This window comes from Eublepharis macularius, chromosome 6 (assembly GCF_028583425.1).
Source record: "Eublepharis macularius isolate TG4126 chromosome 6, MPM_Emac_v1.0, whole genome shotgun sequence".
Taxonomy (NCBI): Eukaryota; Metazoa; Chordata; class Lepidosauria; order Squamata; family Eublepharidae; genus Eublepharis; species Eublepharis macularius.
The window spans coordinates 16,826,768-16,846,115 of NC_072795.1; the positions used below are offsets into that span (position 1 = coordinate 16,826,768).

Sequence of the window (19,348 nt, forward strand, 5' to 3'; positions counted from 1 at the left end):
AGGGATTCACAACAGGGTGTTCCCCTTAACATCAGAACTGCTAGCAGGACTTGCATCAAGAGGAGCAAAGGTGTTTTGCTTGGAATCACTTATGATGCTGATAGAAACCAATATGCATAAACCCTCTCTTGGGTTTAGGAAGCCATGAAATTTTTCTGAAGAAAAACACAAAAAAGTACAGTTTTCCTGTCAGTTTTCTGTTCGGCAGCTCCCTCCAGTGAACCCTGCTGAGTTACAGAGTTTTGGAGGAAAGGGGAAGAGAACCGTGTGTACTCTTGTCAGGACATTTTGCTGTACCATTATAATAATATACCAAAATTCCAAAGAAAATCGAACTGCATATAAGGAAAAAATATTCATATCGTTCCTACACTTCAGACTTGCACTTTTCATCTTTACACCAGCAGATGGAATTTGAACAGACAGATGTTTGTTTATACAGTCAAAGAAAATGGGGAAAAACGCACACGGACAATTAAATATTCTTCCTTACCATCCCCGTTTTTGAAGATGATCTCATTGTTCTGAAATAGCAGCTCAGACATAATATCTGGGTTTTCCCAATTAAGCCACAGTGGCCTTTTTGCAGATGACATAATCCTGCACTCCTCGAGCCTAGGAAAGGGTAAGATTGCTGCTTTAACTAATGCACATTCAAACTGACACAAAGGATTATATTGTTGCGGATTATATTGTTTTGGTCCTTATACCAAAACACCACCATGGTATTTCAATTCCCAGAGAGAGTGCTTCCCAATTATAACAGAAATACAAACAAATAAAAAAGCACCACAACTGAGTGTTTAGATGCACATTCCACAGGCGTTACTGGAGAAATCATGGGTTGGATTCCACAGATCCATTCCGCCAGTGTGGGTGTTTTCCTCTGGCACAAAGTGTCTTCCCCAACAAGAGGCTCTAACAGATCCACAGGATCCAACTTAATGGCAACAATAACTTATCTGGGAGAGGGGTATTGTACAAAAGCTAACAGCTTGCAGCTTTTTAAAATGACTAAAGTGCCCGTACAGGCAGGTTGCTGTTCCCCAGCCTGTGAACAGCAGTAGTTTCCACGAGCCCTTTAATGACTCTTTCTCTCTTTTTAAATATTTCCTAAATGTATTTGTTTTAGAAATATTCTTTCCAGCTATCTTTTATAAATTTTGAGAATGAACATACCTAAGAGTTCCAAGCTGATGAGCAGGATTGAGAGGAGATATAAAACCTTGCAATGCATCCATGAAGTCTGGCCGCCTCATTTGCTCCACAAGGAACTTCATCTGTACCTGGGGGATGACAGTGTATTCATTCATGAATTCCCAGTTTGTGATTAGTTCCATTTTTTAGTACAAACAGGCATGCTCTTCTCAAGAGTTTTTAAACAAAGCATTTCAGTAAAAAGTGCTTTAAAAACCAGCAAAGGCAAAGCGTTGTTTTCTTTTTTCTATTACGGAACAAATCGAAAGTTACATCCAGCTTCACTGGATATAAAATTACCTTTTGCGTTTCATCCTTTTTCTCCTGTTTGAGGATGTCTGTGAGGTTAATCAGTTTTTCCATAGCTTCTACCTGCCTGCTCAGATGTTTTAGGTACATCCCACATGCTCGGCAATAGGATTCCAAAAGCAGGCCAAACCTCTGGCTCACATTTTTATTGTGCATTTCAGACCTATAAGAAGAAATACTTTAAGCAATTTTTAATATCTAGCTTGCTATCAAGGTACACTCACCATTCCTCAACTAAAAGTGTCTCCATCAGCAGAGATGGGAAAGAGGGCTAAGACCTTGAAATAACAGTGAACTGAAAATAATCAATTTTGGTACATATGAAAAATTGTTCAGCTAAAAAAAAATCAACTCTTATCCATTCTCAACAGCAGATTCATCAGCTTAAATGTTAATGTACAATTTTCAAAAATCTGCGAGTATCTACATTTTACTTTAATCATGTTTGTAACTATAGCACCATGAAAAGAAGACAAGATTTTGTGCCAAGCTTCTTGCGTTGGTTACTAAGAGTAGGAAGGATTGAAGAAAAGTATCTATTCGGAGCATTTTAAAACTTGCCTTTCTCTGAAACCAGACTCAAAAGAGCTCACACATTGACAAATCCTAAGACAATGGAATCTTTATGAACCCCCTGCAAATATTCTAGTTTTTATTAACTTCATACTCTGAAACACATATAACAATAAAGCTAATCAGAAGAGGTAGTAGTTATCTGTTAATGACTGCATAAGTACAAATCGGTTAAGCTAACATTTCATGCTTAAAGCAGAAAACCAAACGTACTTTAGATGCCAAAAGAAGAAATGTCCTATTCTCTGATTGGTCAGTGCCTTCTTCAGTAAAAATCTTACCAACAGATTATCCAAGTACTGCTCATATTTTAGAACCTAGAAGAAACAAGATTAATGAACTACAAATCAAATTTTACTATATGCATGTGGCAATTTTAAAGTTTTGTGCTCTAAATGACAGCAAAGAAATATATTATTATTTGTAAATTACCACTTGCCTGGTCACCTAGGGTGAATGTAAGTTTCCCTCTAAGGCAACCAAGTCTGAACTAGAGTCTCCCCTTTGACACCAATCTGGTTCTTTAAATAAACCCATTGCACAATCTTGTTCCAGCACTAAATGAACTTTTGGTTCCCTTCATAAACAACTGAGCCAGTACTTCTGTGCCTGAAGGTTCCTATTTTGTTCGACAGACAGCACCACTGCTTTTATATCTTGTTTTGTACCTAACTGAGACGTCATAATTTTCTGAGTCAGTGCGCTTATCTATGCAGGATAAGTAGTATGGACTTACTTTACCTTCTGCCTATTCTCTCCTGCATGAACTTAGTCATTTAGAATCTGAAAGGTGCCTGTCTGTCCCTCTACCTCTCTTTCTTTTTTTGAATCTGAAACTGTTCATCTCTTAGGGGGGGGAAAAACAGACTGAAGCGTGTTTTTGGATGCAGATCATTCCTAGAGTTCCAGTTCTTATGTATATTTTTCTGGAAGTAAATCCCACTGATTTAAATATGGGATTATTTCCAAAGAAGTGTGCATAGGATTGCAATTTAACACCATGCTGCTATGTAGCAAACCCTGGGACATGTGCCAAATACTGGCAGCCCAGATCATTTTGCTCAGCATGCAAGACTGGTCCTTTGCCCAGGCAACCAGGCAAACCCTTCAGAGGATGGCAGCAATACTGGGGCTTGGCTTTCCCCCAGTTTGCCTGCCCCAGAAGAAACCCTTGCCTCTCCGCCCCCCTTCCCCCATTGTTTGCCAGCACATCAATCTCTCCACAGGCAGACGCTGCATTTTTTGGTACTTGGACCCAAAAAGTTGCCTAACCAGGCTGTACGTGTTTATTTGGAAGCAAGACTGATTGTTTTCAGAGTTGTTTACTTCCAGGTTAATGTGCATAGGATTGCAGCCCGGTTATACGTTGACGAATGAGCAAGCACTTCTGAAAAAGGAGAGACTTGTGTCAAGTAAACTCATATTCTATATGCAGCGGCAGGACATATTTTGCCCTTTTTAGCAGACGGCGGGGGGGGGGGGCGTGTTACTTCTTTGAAGCAGCCTCAAGGTAAAAATACAAAAATATTCTCTCTCTCTCTCTCCCCCTCTCAAGGTATCCCCCTAAGTTTTGTTTGTTTGATTTTTTAATCCCCTTGCAGGGAGCAGGTGGCCTCATAACTTCTGTGGCTTTGTTGGCAAGGCAGAGTTAGTTCTTACTACATTTTAATCTCCTTCTAACACTTACATATTCATTCAAGCCCTTCCACTAAGGAATCCAGAGTTTATGACTCTTCTCTCATGTTATCTTCACAACTCTGTGAGATAGAGAATGACTGATCTAAAACTACCCAGTAAGACCACAGGCTAGCTATGGCAGAGTGGAGGTCTGAACTCAGGTGTCATCTGTACTAGTCCAAAGCTCTAACTGCTGCACACTTTTAGTCTCTCCATCTTCTCAAACAGTACTGCTATTTTACCCAATGGTCAACAGAACAGCTCTGAAAACTTCACATGAGTTTTATCATGCAGCGAAACGTTACAATAAAACTGATCAGACGTAACCTTTTCCAGGGTTAATCACAATTTTCTAGAAAAGCTCTGTGAAACCTTCTTTAGCATGTTACGTTTCACTTATAAACGCAAGCCCATACAGTAAAAGACGGGTTGATTCGAAAAGATCACAGTACCTGCACCAGCTGAATCAAATACTGAGACAGCTTGTCATCTGTCAAGTATATTTCCAGACACCGCACTGCAAAAGCGCGCACCATCCGGTCAGGGTAGTTGCAGTCCAAAAGTTCCATTGCCAGTTCGGGTTTGATGGCAGGCCAGTCTTTGATCAAGCAGTACATCTGCACAGGTCAGAGTGCCGTGGTTATGCATGGCTGCTGCTGCTATCATGGGAACGGAAGCACTGCCTCCTGTGATCAGATCAAACTTCATCTACTCTAACATTCTGCCACCAACCACAAGCAAGCAAGCAAGCAGACACCTCTAGAAACAGGGGATGAAATGGGTGGGCCTCTTCCCTCTTTCTCCATCATCTAGCATTCAAAGGTATACTATCTCTGAACAGTTAACAGTCATGCCTAATAGCTACTGATAAGCTCTGTGCATCAATTAAAAAAAAAAGCAATCCAGTCTGCACCTATCACAATAGCCAGAGAATTAAAAATGTTAATTATGGAACATATGTTAACTGCAGCAACAAGAAATTGTTCCAATACTATTATCTTTTAACAATATTGTGGAGGGGAACTTATGGCTTCCGATTATGTTATATATGGAAATATGCATGAGAACAGAATTTAATTTCAATGATATCCTCCCATTCATGAAAGCCATTATAATGAAAGCCTTGGGGTGGAAAGTGCCATCAAGTCACAGCTGACTTATAGTGATCCCTGCTGGGGTTTTCAAGGCTAGAGACTAACAGTGCAATCCTAACCGGAGTTACTCCAGTCTAACCAGAGTTACATTGATTTCAATTGGCTTAGACTGGAGTAACTCTGGTTAGGATCGCAGTGTAACGCAAGTCTGCCTCTGCATAGGAACCCTGGTCTTCTTTGGAGGTCTCCCATCCAATTACTAACTAAGGCTGATCCTGCTTAGCTTCTGAGATTTGATGAAATCAGTCTTGCCTGGGCTATCAAGGTCAGGGCAATGAAAGCCATAGTATGATTTTAAAAAATCTAATGTATATAGGAAATATTTTTAATTGAGTTTGCTCAGTAATGCAGATTTTACCTGGGCTACTTCATCTCTAGAGTTCCACTTAACAGACAAAAGGAGCTTAGGCAGAATTTCTGGTGTATTTAAACAATAATGCCTGCAAAGAAAAAACAAAACACAAATGGAATTCGCACAAAAAAAATCTGAAGGATTATAGCAAATGTTTTCTGACTACTCAGTTCTACATAGCAGCTTGTTTACCGTAATGTAATTGTCTTCCGCAGCATTCATAGACAACTTACAAAAACATTGGCCCTGAAGGACAGATTACATACGGATTCTCATCTCTTATTCAGGCGTCTTTTTCCATTCCCAGTCCTAAAACTTGGGCTAGGAGTTCCTTGTGGGTGCCAGTGCATCATGCCTACAGTTACACTTCACCTACTTTTCACTGAACTCTCTTCACGTGGATGGAACGATATTCTATGACATTTCTACCCCCACAGGTCTCAGGGGCACAGTGTGCAAGTCCCCAGTTTTATCCTCACAACCATCCTCTGAGTTAGGTTACACTCAGCAAATTTATTTAATTTATTTCACAACATTCATATCTTGCCTTTCTGCCTTCACCAGAGCCTCCACGGCAACTAACAAATCAAAACATATAATAAAATCACATTTTAAGATGAGAGCCAGTGTGGTGTAGTTGCTCGACTGGATGGACTAGGATCTGGGGGACCCAGGTTCCATTTCCCATTCTGCCATGAAATATTCCCAGCCTAACCTACCTCATAGGGTTGTTGTGAGGAAAATGGAGGTAAACCCAAACAAATACACGTTTTAAAACCAACCACAAACAAAACAGCTTAAAAACATTCAAATACATAAAAGCAACAAAGCAAATCCCTGTGGGATTCCCTGTGGGACTCTGCCTACATTCCTAAGAAGGCTCTACTGCAGCTCTCACCCAGACATTTCTCTATGAACATTACAAAAACACGGACAAACAACAGTTACCTTGTATAATTGTTACGGTGTATTTATTACTTGTATGAAATTGTATTTATTGTTGACACTTTGCACTTTTGCACACTTTGCACCAATATATTGTTATAAAAATCAAAAATGTCTTTGACTGTATATTCCCGGTATTGTTTCTTGTAGCCTTTGACTACCCGGGGTTTCCCTGCTTTGTTCCTACCTATCTAATCTCAGCAAATGACTGGCTAAAGGTCATCCCGTGGGCTTCGTGGCTGGCTGGAGCTTCGAGTCCCAGATCCTAGTCCAACGCTCTATCCACTAAAGCAGGGATCTCCAACCTTTTGGCACATGGGGGCTGCATTAGAGTGCCCGGTGCCTAAAGAGGGCCACAGCTTAACTCAAAATGCAACAAAATTGCAGGGTGATAGCAGCAAATAAGCAGGTTGGAGGGCCGCACAGAAAGAGCTTGGGGGCCACATGTGGCCCGCGGGCCGCAGGTTGGGGACCCCTGCACTAAAGCATGCGGGACCTCCAGAAGTTCACAGTCGTATACCTGTGTCTCCAAAGGAAATCCTTTTCCTGTTCAGTTATTTCAGACAAGGGATCTCGAGTGCAAATTGCATGGAGCTGCTCTTTGTCACTTTCGCTTAGTTCGTTGTCTCTAGCTATTCTACTGCTCTGTAAAACAAGATACAGCGTGTCACTCAAGCAACAAAGGTGAGATTAACATCTTTACTAGATTGTATTGAAACAACTGGATAGCGCTCGCTTTATGCCCTGGATGCAAAGAGTACATTTCATTTATTTGGCATATACATGTTTTGCTTTTTAACACCAGTGTCCCCAAAGCACATGTTTAAAAAACATACAGAATTATGCAATGCTATAATTCCAAGGCAGAAACCATAACTAAAAGTACAATTCCACTTAAACTCCAAGTAGCTGATGGCATAAAAATGAGTTTCATTTATTTCTGAAACAAGACCAAGAAAGAACATAAACAGGCCCCTTTGGAGACTGCCTCTCCCAACTCTGGAGAGAGGAGCTCAAGCGGACTGCCTCACGGGCCACCCCAATGAAGTGTCTCTGCAGCCCACTTTTGACTCCACGTGGTGATGACACCACATCAGGAGACTGCAACAAGCACAAGCCACACATACCTCCTCCCACATTGGTTTGGCACCCCGAACAGCTGGCTGGGGCAGGGAACTGTCCCTGGTGGATCCCTGGCTCACATTAAAACCCTAATACCCTGTACTTAAATATTCAAAAAACTTTTGATAGCTTCTCTGTCTTAAGATGTCAGCATGTCACTGGGGATTGCTTTAACCATAGAGTTTTGCCCAAATTCCCAGCTTTCCCTAGTGATGTGCTGATGTCACTCCCACTGCACCTGGAAGTGGCATTAGTGCATCAGAATGCTGCACGTCCTCTCCTCAGTTTCCTGCCACCCCCCACCCCCCACCCAGCTGAGCAGCAGTGGGAAGCACTGGCTGGCAGTGGCGGGGGGGGGGGAATCTCCTGTCAGTACCAGGTGAATGGTAAGCCTGCATTGTTGACAGAATCAAGCTGGACAGTACAAAGCTGTTTTACAGGTTTTTGCAACAAGTAAGGGATGGATAGGTAAGAGTTCTAACATTAATCTTTTTTTTTGGAATCTGGATCAGAAAGCAGAAACTTAACAAGTACCAGGTTTTCAAGGCCAATGGACAACAGCTATAGGACGGTACTTATTCACTAATCAAATTAAAGAAAGAGACCAATATTATTATAGATTACCAACAAAGAGACTGCAGATTAACACAGATTCAGAATTTATACAGCAAGTGCTGTAGATCAGATATTTATTCTATAATAACAGGAAGAACCAAGTGATGACTGGAAAGTCGATTTTGGCAAGCCAATCCTATTCCCTTGTATAAAAGTATCCTATGCAAGGCAAGTGGGACAGAATTTCACAGTAGCGTTAGATAGACAAAATCCAAAAATCCTATACATATCCAAAAATCCTATACACATCCTATAAATATGCACATGGAAGGAGGCGGAGAGAGGCTGAATGTTGGGCATTATTCCCTACTTATGATTTGGCATGCTAGCATCGCCTACAGCATTGACATGAGTAAGATGTGTGCAAGCATAAGCCTCAACCTTATTATCAGGAATGCTGCTTTTCAAATGTTCCCAGTCATAGGGATGGAGCCTCCATGCCTATGTGCCCAAGCTGGAATGAACATAAGTGGAGGAGGCCTAGGCAAGCATGCTTCCCCTCCTTTATATGTTACCCTTTACCCACAGTGTTGTATGCATAGGGTAAAATGTAGATTCTCATACAAACTCAAGAGGCAAAAAACCAAAGGCAACAAAAGAATAAAGCATTTAAGTACAAAATTACAACAGTTAAATGTTTATCTTAACAAAGACTTAGAAGTCCATGACTATTAAAAATAACTGTCTTACAAATTCATAGAACATCCATGGAATTCAATCTTAATATATCAATTCTTGTCTCTCAAGAAAACATTTTAAGGAAGTGCACACATGCTCTAATGACTTTCACAAAACAACCAGAAACATAAAGTTTTCTTTACCTGCCCAGCAGGACTGTAGTTATACCCTAGTTCTCGAGAGATAGTCCAATTAGCATGTTCTTCAATCACTGACATGTCAGGGAACTTTACAGGACTGCTAAACCAATCAAATTCCAGCTCTAAACAGGGAGTTTCCTAAGGAGGTGGAGGAATTAAAAGAGTTTGTGTTTTACATAATCTATAATATGTCAATTAAGAAACTGAAAACACTATCTTCACAGACATATGATGGGAATCATTAGAGGACACGAACAATTAAGGAATTCTTAAGGAATTCTTGAGTCTCTAGACACTACTTTATGGCCTATGAAAAACCAGTTCTTGGTATTTCTAGTCATGGACAACAAATAGGCCAATGCATTAACCAGCTACCAAGGACCTTCAAGTGCGCTGCAGTTTCTACCAGCTTGGCCTGGGCCTACAGCAAAAGACAGCTCTAACAGCCAAGGCAGTCATTGGCCCAGTTCCCATAAGCAGTAGATAAAGAGGTCAAATGTTCTCTGGTTTGTACCATCTACTACGCAGGTGACAACAGCATCCTGCATCTAAGTACACCCCTACTTCTTGGATTCAAATGGCTCAGTCTGTTATCAGTAATAAACCATGCCAATCTAAAACATTAAAGAAGACTGAATCACGCAAGTTACAATGATTTAAATCAGCATCAGATGTAAGTGTATTATTGTCAAGAATGGTTATGGGTTTGAAACTGATATAGGAAATAAAGCCCTCAGAACACTAGACTTAAATATAAAATATTTTATTTATTTACATTATTTATAATCTGCCTTTCTCACTGGGACTCAAGGCAGACTGCACAGAATAAGTCAGGATAATCAACAGGATGGGTCATCCAACAGACAAGGCAATTTGACTTGTAGAAATCTGGAAGTGGCCAGAGAATCAGAAACAGCGGTGAAGTAAAGCTTAAGTACACTGCAAAAATTACACAGTAGCAGCAACAGATAGTACAAAATATATTCAGAAGTACAGTCTACAGTCCCTAACCCTTTACCCCATGCTTCTTTCTTAATCATTTTATTATATTATAGCCCTATTTTCTGCGTAAAAAGCCCTCCTGAACAATTCAGTTTTGCAGTGGCTGCTTCCACACAGAAACTATTTTCCATGTTCCTTCCATTGTCACTGCAAATGCAGAGGCATTCAGAGCAGCAACAGAGTATCTCTACCTGTTGGTTTTCTTCATGCTTCATTGCATGATCCCCTTACAGATGCCATTCACCCTCCCAGGGCCATACGAGAGACTTTAAATAAACAAAAAGTAATTGACATAGCAATATATCATGGCAATATGTCAATCACCATTTTTTTTTTTTTTAGAAAAAGCTGACATGAGGAAATGAATGGTGGTCATAAGAGACGGAGGCAAGGAAAATGTTGATGGTGTGGGCAGGAGCTGCAAAAACACTCACTTCCTAAGGGTGCAAAGGTGTCTTTCCCAAAAAGATCGTGTCAAATCAGGGAGCAAAGAAGGGGGAACGGAGAAGCAGGACGAAAATTAGACATTATGTGAATGCTCCCTCAGTACTTCAGTAAGGAAGCTGAGGCAGATCAAAACATTTATGTGGAAGTAGCCAAAGCTACAATTCAATTTACCATTTTACTCTTGACAACTGATATTATATGATTAAATTAGCAGTTTTAAGATTACTTTCATAGCTTGTTTTAACTGTTAGGATGCTGAGTTAACAAGCAGGAAAAAAATCAGGTTTAATAGCAGGTTACGCTGTCTTAGCTTGACAAAAGTTAAAACAGATAATATATTACTGGGTTTCTATAGACAGCTGTATTTCTCTCTCACATCAAGGAGATTCAAGAGACAAATTCTTCTTCCTCCCCGCAGCTTCTCTTATAAAGTGAATGATAACATAATGTTATTTATTTGCCTCATTGCTCAGAACTAAAGTCATCTATCTTCAGGAATCTGCAACTGGAAAGGCACAGATATGAGCTGCGGGGGCCAGGTCTTTCAATGCCTCGCTATGCGCACCTTAGGTGGAGATACACCTTCAATACATCCTTTCAGGCAGGACCGATGCTAACGTCTTTATATGGCTTACCAGCTCATCTATTGTACAACAGAGACAGGCCTTGGTTACACGTGAGGAATTGTGAGTTTTTGTGTGCAGAAGACCACTATGACAACAATTTTTTTAAAAAGCTAGAAATTGATATGAGACATCCATTTACCTTATTTGGATTTGATCCGGTGACTCCAATGGGATTTAGCAGGTCTTCCAGACCATGAGGTACAGGCCACAAATTCAAAGCCATTTTGCCAGAAACAAGAGTGTCTGTGTAATCAAACATATTAATATTCCCCCACGCCAATGGGCAGTGCTCCTTAAAAAGAGCAAACATTCACTGTTTAGTCTCATCTACTAATGACCACATTGCAAATTTAAACGGGAATGACACATTGAAAAACTCATCCATAGATCACAAAGCAACTTTTAAGACATTACTTGTAGCTTAGAGACCTGGTCCACACATACAGCAGAATGAGATATTTTTATTTTATTTCATTTATACGCCACCTTTCTCCCCAATGGGGAACCAAAGCAGATTACATCATTCTCCTCTCCTCCATTTTCTCTTCAGAGCAATCTTTTGAGGTAGATTAAGCTAAGAGTGAGTGACTGGTTCAAAGCCACCCAAGCAAGCTTCCACGGCAGAGAGGGGGACTCAAACCTGGGTTTCCCACCTCCTAGTCCGACACTCTAACCACTACACCAGACTGGTAGCAGCAGTATGAATTGAACCATTTGGACCACAGGCAAGGGATTAAATTTGTCAAGTTCTCATATATTAATCATTCCTTGTCAGCAGAAAGCTAGTGCCACCTGCAGTGGGCCAGATTAGTATCTGTCTCCCTCATATGCCAATTCTTAAATTGCAGGGAGTTTCTATAGGAAGATGCAATAAAAATCTGACATCATCACCAGCAGTCTGAAGCGATACATCCCATTCTACCACCTCACTCTACTGCACGTGTAGACCAATCCAGAGAATCACTTGAAAGCAGTTCTGTTTTTCAAAGCTTCTTATAGTAAAAGGTTCCATATTTACCTCCTTCGCACCCTTTCTCCCCTTAACTGAGCAGATAGAAAGACAAAGCCGAGCAGCACGTGGAAGATCAAGAATATGCATTTCATACTGCAGCCATTCATTCCATCTGCGGAGAGGAAAAAGTGGAATCTAACCAAAAGGCAGTCAGGAATTTAACCAAAAATGCTTACCAAACTGCCGATTCTATTTTAAATCAAAAATTGTTAGTGAAATGTTGGCCAAATGAAGCCAGGTTTTCATTTAGTGTTTGCTTGGGGTGTTCTGGGGGGCGGTGTCTGGGGTAGCATGCAGTTTGGCAGGCAAGTACAAGATGTGATTCTACATTTCAAGTTCAAACACCAGCTCAGCTTCAACACTCACTTTCCAAGAAGGGATCAGCAGAAGAGAGTAACAAAACCAATGTAGAATACATTATAAAACAATATGAGGGGTGAAGTTTCCTTAATACTGTATTTAGCTAGCTATTCTCGGGTCATGTTCACATGCAGTTTCCTTTGTCTTAAGTAGCAATGTAGTGCTTATGTTCCATGCTGGAATATCGAGTCAGCATCTTCCACAGTAAATATTCATCTTCCATTTTGAATTCAGTCATGCCAAAGGTTATTAGAATTTTCCATATTCCTATAAGAACTGGACTTCAGCAGTCTATGGAGCAGTTCCCCCCCTCCCCCACAGCACACTTCTAAATGTAATGATTCAGGAAAAAGCAGCCAATTGTAACAAACTATGTATAAAGGAACACTACCTATGATTTTTTCATGGTTCAGCCTAAACTGTAAAGAGTGCCAAAGAAAGCAACCATATAAAATTGGATATTTATTTATTGTTTATTAAAACATGTTCTTTATAGCAGTGGACACCATAACATTTCTAGGATGGGTATAATTTTAGCATCCAGCCCACAGCACCCAAAATTCAGCTATGAGTTATTAACAATGCTGTATGCTCCAGTAGTAAAATATTAAACCAGGAAAGAAGACACCAACCAAACATCTTAACAACCAGGTTTCTTTTCATTGATTTAGAGCTATTATTTACCTGGGATTGGAGCAAGGTACTCGCTGAGTATTCACATTATCACACAATGGTTCTCCTCCATGGTAAATACCAGTTCGGACATAGATCTGAAAACAGTGTATTTAAACACGTAATTACACTATACCACAATGCAGGGTTTTTCAAGGCGAGGGACAATTTTGCAACTTATTTCATGTACAAAAATGGCTACAGGTGTTAGTACTGATTTAGACTAAAAGATTCTGATATCTCAAAAGTAAAATGTATTTATTTGGCAGATGAAGAAACATTCTGCAAATGAAACATGAAGGATAGCAGAAGTATCCAAGCTCACAACAGAATTATTACTCATAGTTTTAACTTGGCAGAAAAACCAAGTCTCGTTTAAAAAAATCAACAAACCACAGAATGAAATAGCTTAATCCCAACCACTGAAAGCTGGCCCAAACTCAAAGATTTCACAGAACTTCTTCAATATGGCCACACTTCAGAGAGTCTCTAGAGGAAAATTAAACAGAAGTCCAGGGCTGGTTTACATACAAACAATGTCTATTCCAGCTTTTTTCCTGGTCAAAGCTCACTTCATCAGATATATGGAGTCCAGACAAAGGTACCTAAGGAGCAGCCACTCAAAGGTAGGCCTCAAGGCCGTGAACTAGGATGATCAGAAGAGGAGACATCTCATCGGCAGGTGTGTAATAACACCCGAGGTAGAAAGTTCACTAATCAGTTCAGTTTACTTTGATTACTTGTCTGCTAGATTATCTACATAAAGACCACAGAGTTCAAGTTCACTGAATTTGACTTTTTAAAACAATGCAGGGATACAAGACCTGGCTATTTTTAAAGAATCATTAATTGCAAACATGCTTTTGTATGCTTATAATTCAGGCACACAGAGCTGGTTTTTACCTTGTCAATATCACGAATATTTACATTTACATAGGTAGCACAGAGGATTCTTATTCTGAGATTACTGTTAATAACCCAGAGAGATTTGGCTGAAGCTTCACCATTCATGTATGGCGTAGCTGTAGAGATGCGCCTGGAATAAGATGGCATCGTAAAGTTATCCAATGGCAGCTGAGTGTAAAGACTTTCCTTTGCCATCAGCATGAGGTTGGGCATTCGACCAAGCATGATACAACTTCGGATGTACTACAAAAGATAGGGGGAACAGTTATTTGCATTGAAATCTGTTACAGCATTATTGCTTAAATGCAATGATTATAATACCACTATTAACCTGTGTTTCTCAGGACCAACTGGACTGAGGACCAACTGGACTGTATTCTTTTTTTAAACTAAACTTAGTATACCAAATTTGCAATATTCTAGAAGTTGACCTTCAATGGGAATTTTTGCTCATGAGTTAAAGGTGGGGGTTTTTTTGTATTTGGAATACTGGGCAACTGTTTTATGTTTATACTGCATTGAAAAATTTCCACAAGATCTCTTATGCCACAAAAGTTCAAGAAAATGACAACTCTAGGGTACAGTGGAAAGGTTGCAGAGTATATGCAAATTAAAACTTATTGGAACAGAATGTCACAGATGCAGATACTGGCTAATACTGCGGCAAAAGATGAATGCTGCTTTCTTTTGGAAAATGTAGTAACAAGCTATTCAGGATTTTGTTGCTAGAAGGTAACTGCATATGTCAAACACCTTTCATATAAAATACTGCTTAATCCGTCCCCCCTCCAATGTAAGGAACAGAGCTTCGTTAGTTATGTCCAAGGGAACACACTCAGGATTAGGATGCGAAATCCACTGAATTCAAGGAGGTTTATTTCTAAATAGGAGTGCTTAGGACTGCAGCCTTACATTCTTAACGTTCCAACAAATAGGGTTTATCCCTCTTTCTACTAAAGGCAAGCTGTTAGCATACATCTTTACACACACACACACACAGACAAAGCCCAAGAAGTGCTGCACAAAGGGAAGAGAGCTCAGGGATACAGCACTACATTGCTGACACTGACACAAACTGATCCCTCTCTGCAGCCCTGGAACCTGGCCCCACTTAATGCAGGACAGCTTTGTACATCTATTACATTCAAGCCTCTGCGATCCCTCAACTGCGACCAGAGAGGCCTGATCAGTCTAAATGTGAAAAATGTTGACATAAATTATTGCTGGCTAGGTAATAGTAAGTTTAAAAGCACAGCAAAAGGAAAAGTATACCACATACTTTATTTTTTGCCATAAAGCCCCAACAAACCATAAGAAAGCAAGACTGGCTTCAGTACATCATTTTCTGAACTCTGACTTATCTCAGTTTCATTTCTCATACAAACTCCTTCCTTCAAAGCCCTGGACTGCTCATAATACCCAACTGACAAGCAGCGTTAAATTCTGACATGTACAAGATACTACTCACCTTATACTGACTGAGGGGATGTTTTTCTAGCAAGTATTCATCACAACCACATACTTTTAAAATATACTTTCCTTGATACTCCAAAACACATAACTTTAGCTGTTCCGATGATAGTAACATGCTTCGAGTTTTTTTCCTGATTGCTTCTGCGATTACTTGCTCTGGCACATAGTCATGATTGATTTTTAAGGTGTATTTCTGCTTGTCATTATTAGGAGAGACTATTACCCAGATTACTACTATTATTTGCCCTGAAACAGAATGAAACTAGGTCAGATTTCATCAGATTACTCAAAGACATACTTTTTATGCTTCATGCAGACTCAAGGAATATTTTGTAACAGCCACCGATGAAACATCACACCCACAAAAAATAAAAATCAGGCCTTCACTTTGCAAAGAACAAAATTCTTCTAGGGAGACAGAGCTAATCTGCTGAAAATAAACGAGTACTCAATTCATAGTACATATGTGCAAGCCCCCATGCCTCTGTATGCCACAGATACTTTACCAAATCATACTAACAGAACAAATGATAAAAAAGAGGAAGTTGTGTGCCTGCAGCCTACGTTTTCCCTGCCTCACCGAGCATCTCCTGGGATAAATGAAAATGAGAAGATCTAAAGCCCCATTCTGTGCTCTGAACCTTCTATGCATCTTTAGGACTGTGGCAAAAAAATCAGGCACATCCACTATTTCCTTGATCAAACTATGGCTGAGATGGTATGGCAAAAGGATGGGAGGCAGTCGAGTCTTAGATTGACCTAATAATCTAGCTTTCGTGAGTCACAGCTCGCTTCTTCTGAAGAAGCGAGCTGTGACTCACAAAAGTTCATGCCCTGCCACAAATTTTTAGTCTTATAGGTGCTACTGGACTCTTGCTCTTTTCTACTGCTACAGACAAACTAACACGGCTACCCATCTTGATCTAATACTCTAGAGTACTGTTTCCTGGCATCAGTTTTTTCTGAGCACCTGAGACTGCTTCATTAGTAATTTATTAAGCAATCCCTAATACTGATACTAATCCCCTGAATAAAACCTTGTAACACTGCTGAAGTAGAAAAAAGGTGAGCACATCAAACAAGTAGCATTTTTTAAAATCTATATTTATATTGAGGAGATTATCCTGACTGAGGCATGCACTTCAAAGCTGGAAGTATATTAATTCCGTTGAAGCAGTTTCCCTTTCATCAGACTCTATTTGATAAATGCACTGAACTGCTACTTCAAATGCTTATTTTACCTTTATCTAGTTTATTGTATATATGCTTGGGCAATTCGGGCGACGATTCTATGTTGGGGGGGCAGACATATAATGCTCTACTATGGGGTGCATTAGCATCTCGAAGATCAACTGCTTCTTTACAGACATTGAGAATATTTCTTCTGAAGTCCTGAACTTCCGGATCTTTAACCAAGTCAAATTCACAGACAGGCATGCCAATAGCAAAACCTAAAAAGAAAGATAATGTCTGATAAATGTCAAGCAAGACATATAGTATTTTTTAGCACTATACTAAATGTAGCTACCCAAGCTCTTATTTAGGGGGTTTATCTTATCAACTTTTTTAATGGTTTGCTACTGCTTTATTTTTATGGATAGTTTTTATGCTGTTTTCATGAAAGGTGACATTCCAGTGTATATCAATCACTATATTCTAGAAAACAACTGAATGGTGCATTTCTTTTATTAGTAGGAATTATTAATTCTTTGAATTAGCAATGTGGATATATGGCATGTAGACGTAATGCCGCAAATGGGGCGGGAGAATACTAGTCAAGGTTATTGCTATCTTTTGAATATGAAGGGAAGTCTTTCGGTATTTAGAATGACTCCCGGCCTCGCCATGTGTCAAAAACTAGTGGGGACTAGTCGGTCAATGTACAAGTCTAAGCTCTAAACCAGCTGGGACCAGCCATAAGCTGAAGAAAAGTAAGAGGCAGGCTGCTTGCTTCCTTTTATCCTGCAGTCTAAAAGTTACATTTAGACTTCAAAAGTTACATTTCTCTTCCATACCCAATCCTTTAAGCTGTAAGGGTGTGCAATTCAGCATGAATTGCCCAAATTTGGCTTCCTTTATCTCCACAAAAGTTTAGCTGCTGCTCCACTGATTGGGCTTAGGCGGAGGGACTGCAGCAGTCACAACTGTCCCATAGTCAGATTCAAAGAACCAAGACCAGTGTATCCTGCAAAAGGATACAGCCGATCTAGATCCTGTCATTAAACTAAAAAATCATCTCCAGAGCAAATATATGCCCATAATTGCTCAAATACTCAAGTAGTACATGCTGCGATTTTTAGGGATCTTATATACTATTAAGAGCCACCATGGTGCAGAGGTTGGAGAGTCAGTCGAGGCTCTGGGAGACCCAGGCTCGAATACCTACTCTTCCACAGAAGCTTGCTGGTGACCTTTGGCCAGTCACTCTCTCTCACCCTAGCCTACTTCACAGGATAGTGGTGAGGATAAAATGGAGGAGAGGAGATGATGCAAGACACTTTGGGGTCCCCATGGGGGAGAAAAGGTAGGGTATAAAGAGTTTTGTTAGTTCTATTAATACATGTGCTTTGTGCACATTTGCAAATACAAATGCATTACTCATTCAGGGGGAAAATTCATTGTAAGTGAGAATATGATAGGGTACTCACAAGAACCACCCTACTACAATGGCCAGTATAATGTGACAGCTTTTTTATACAATCCAAAACCTCTGAATTACCATGTGATTATGATTACCTTAACGGGCCACATTACTTTCTCCTTCCCCTCCCCATGTAAACGTATCTAAATACAGAAAGCCTCACCAATTTCACGATTCAGAATTTTCTCTTCTCTGTTGCCTACTGGTTCTATGACTTTTAGAAAAGGCTGAAAGAGCCGTAGGTCACATAGTCTCCGAGTTTCATCGAAAAATTCTTCTCTTTCTGCTTCTTGGGTAACACTTACGAAAATGTAAGATGACTCATCTTGAAGGAGCTGGTAGAGAGGATACTTTCTAGCTTCTTTAAAGAGTTCATGTTTAATATTTAACAATGTGGCCTCACGGAGGCATTCTAAAGTCACGATCATACCGTTAGGTAGAAGACATTCCACTAGGATTCTAGGGGGCATCAAGTGGATGCCCCACAATTCACCAGATGATGGTCTTGGAGGCATTTTGCTAGTTATCTTCGCTTAAGGTTATCAAAAGACTAAGTTTGTCGGTTCCAGCAGAAAAACCTAAATAAACAAAGACAAATTATTTAACGCTGTCGCAATGTGGAAGTGCCTTTCATAGTCATTTCTAATTTCCACGTTTGTTGCCAATAATAGCACTTGTCCAACAATTTGCACAATTTTAATAGAAAAAATAAATATAAAGATTTAACACTAATTTGCATTCTGTAATCCAAGGACTCTCTTACCCCCATCATCTCCCAGAATCAAGTTATTATTTCAACTACTGTTCAATAGAAAGTCAGCAATATTTATAATCCTGAGCTGCATAGATACGATTTGATTCTACCAGCTTTTTCACTGGTGAAAGAAGGATATGTGGCTACTTTTGAATCCTGAGAAAGCTATGCCAGAGATCATGGGATCTGTATGGAGAAAATGTCATGTGGGATGAAGCAATGGGGGGGGGGGGGAGATTCAGCATGATTGCCCTTCCACCCTTTTTGCAGCAGCAGAAAAACCATTAGGATCTTGCCCACTGTTATTGAGATGCTAAATTAAGCAGAAACCTTTTAGAGCAATCTAGGTTCTGTTTTTTTTTTTTTAAAAAACCACTTGTCTCAAGTTTTTGGGGGGCCTATATCAAGCACGCCCTATAATGGGCCCTATAACAGCAATGTGCTTGGAAGGGAATGAAAACAATAGGAAAGGGCCGTAGCCAAGGCCCCAGCCATCAGCTCCAGATGGGCTGGGTGGCAAAAGCACAGCTTAGCAAAGCAAAAAAACAGGGTTGCCAAATATTCAGACCTCTTGCTAGAGGAACAAGCAACATAGCAGTGGTCACAATGTGGCATGCCACGAACACATCCTGGGACACTGTCAGAGCTACAAACAAGTTGCCAAGGCAGGGCTGTAGCTGTAACCATCCTCCC

The 19,348-nt window shown here is 40.1% G+C and overlaps 1 protein-coding gene across 2 annotated transcripts in view; it reads right to left on the reverse strand.

Annotated features, from left to right (window-relative positions):
- The window catches only part of PIK3CA (phosphatidylinositol-4,5-bisphosphate 3-kinase catalytic subunit alpha), a 52,649-nt gene that overhangs the window by 11,092 nt on the left and 22,209 nt on the right, over positions 1–19,348 (reverse strand). Inside the window, exons 3-17 of one of the 2 annotated variants that reach the window (XM_054982479.1) lie at positions 18,065–18,479; positions 16,502–16,711; positions 15,256–15,506; positions 13,785–14,030; positions 12,894–12,979; positions 11,856–11,961; positions 10,977–11,129; positions 8,766–8,900; positions 6,728–6,852; positions 5,269–5,350; positions 4,209–4,373; positions 2,293–2,396; positions 1,498–1,669; positions 1,180–1,286; positions 494–615 (exon numbers count right to left, since the gene is read on the reverse strand). In XM_054982479.1, the coding sequence (XP_054838454.1) occupies positions 494–615; positions 1,180–1,286; positions 1,498–1,669; positions 2,293–2,396; positions 4,209–4,373; positions 5,269–5,350; positions 6,728–6,852; positions 8,766–8,900; positions 10,977–11,129; positions 11,856–11,961; positions 12,894–12,979; positions 13,785–14,030; positions 15,256–15,506; positions 16,502–16,711; positions 18,065–18,416 (2,416 nt within the window). In that variant the 5' untranslated portion in view covers positions 18,417–18,479. The remainder of the gene's footprint in view (positions 1–493; positions 616–1,179; positions 1,287–1,497; positions 1,670–2,292; positions 2,397–4,208; positions 4,374–5,268; positions 5,351–6,727; positions 6,853–8,765; positions 8,901–10,976; positions 11,130–11,855; positions 11,962–12,893; positions 12,980–13,784; positions 14,031–15,255; positions 15,507–16,501; positions 16,712–18,064; positions 18,480–19,348) is intronic. The other variant, XM_054982480.1, reaches the window with a different exon arrangement.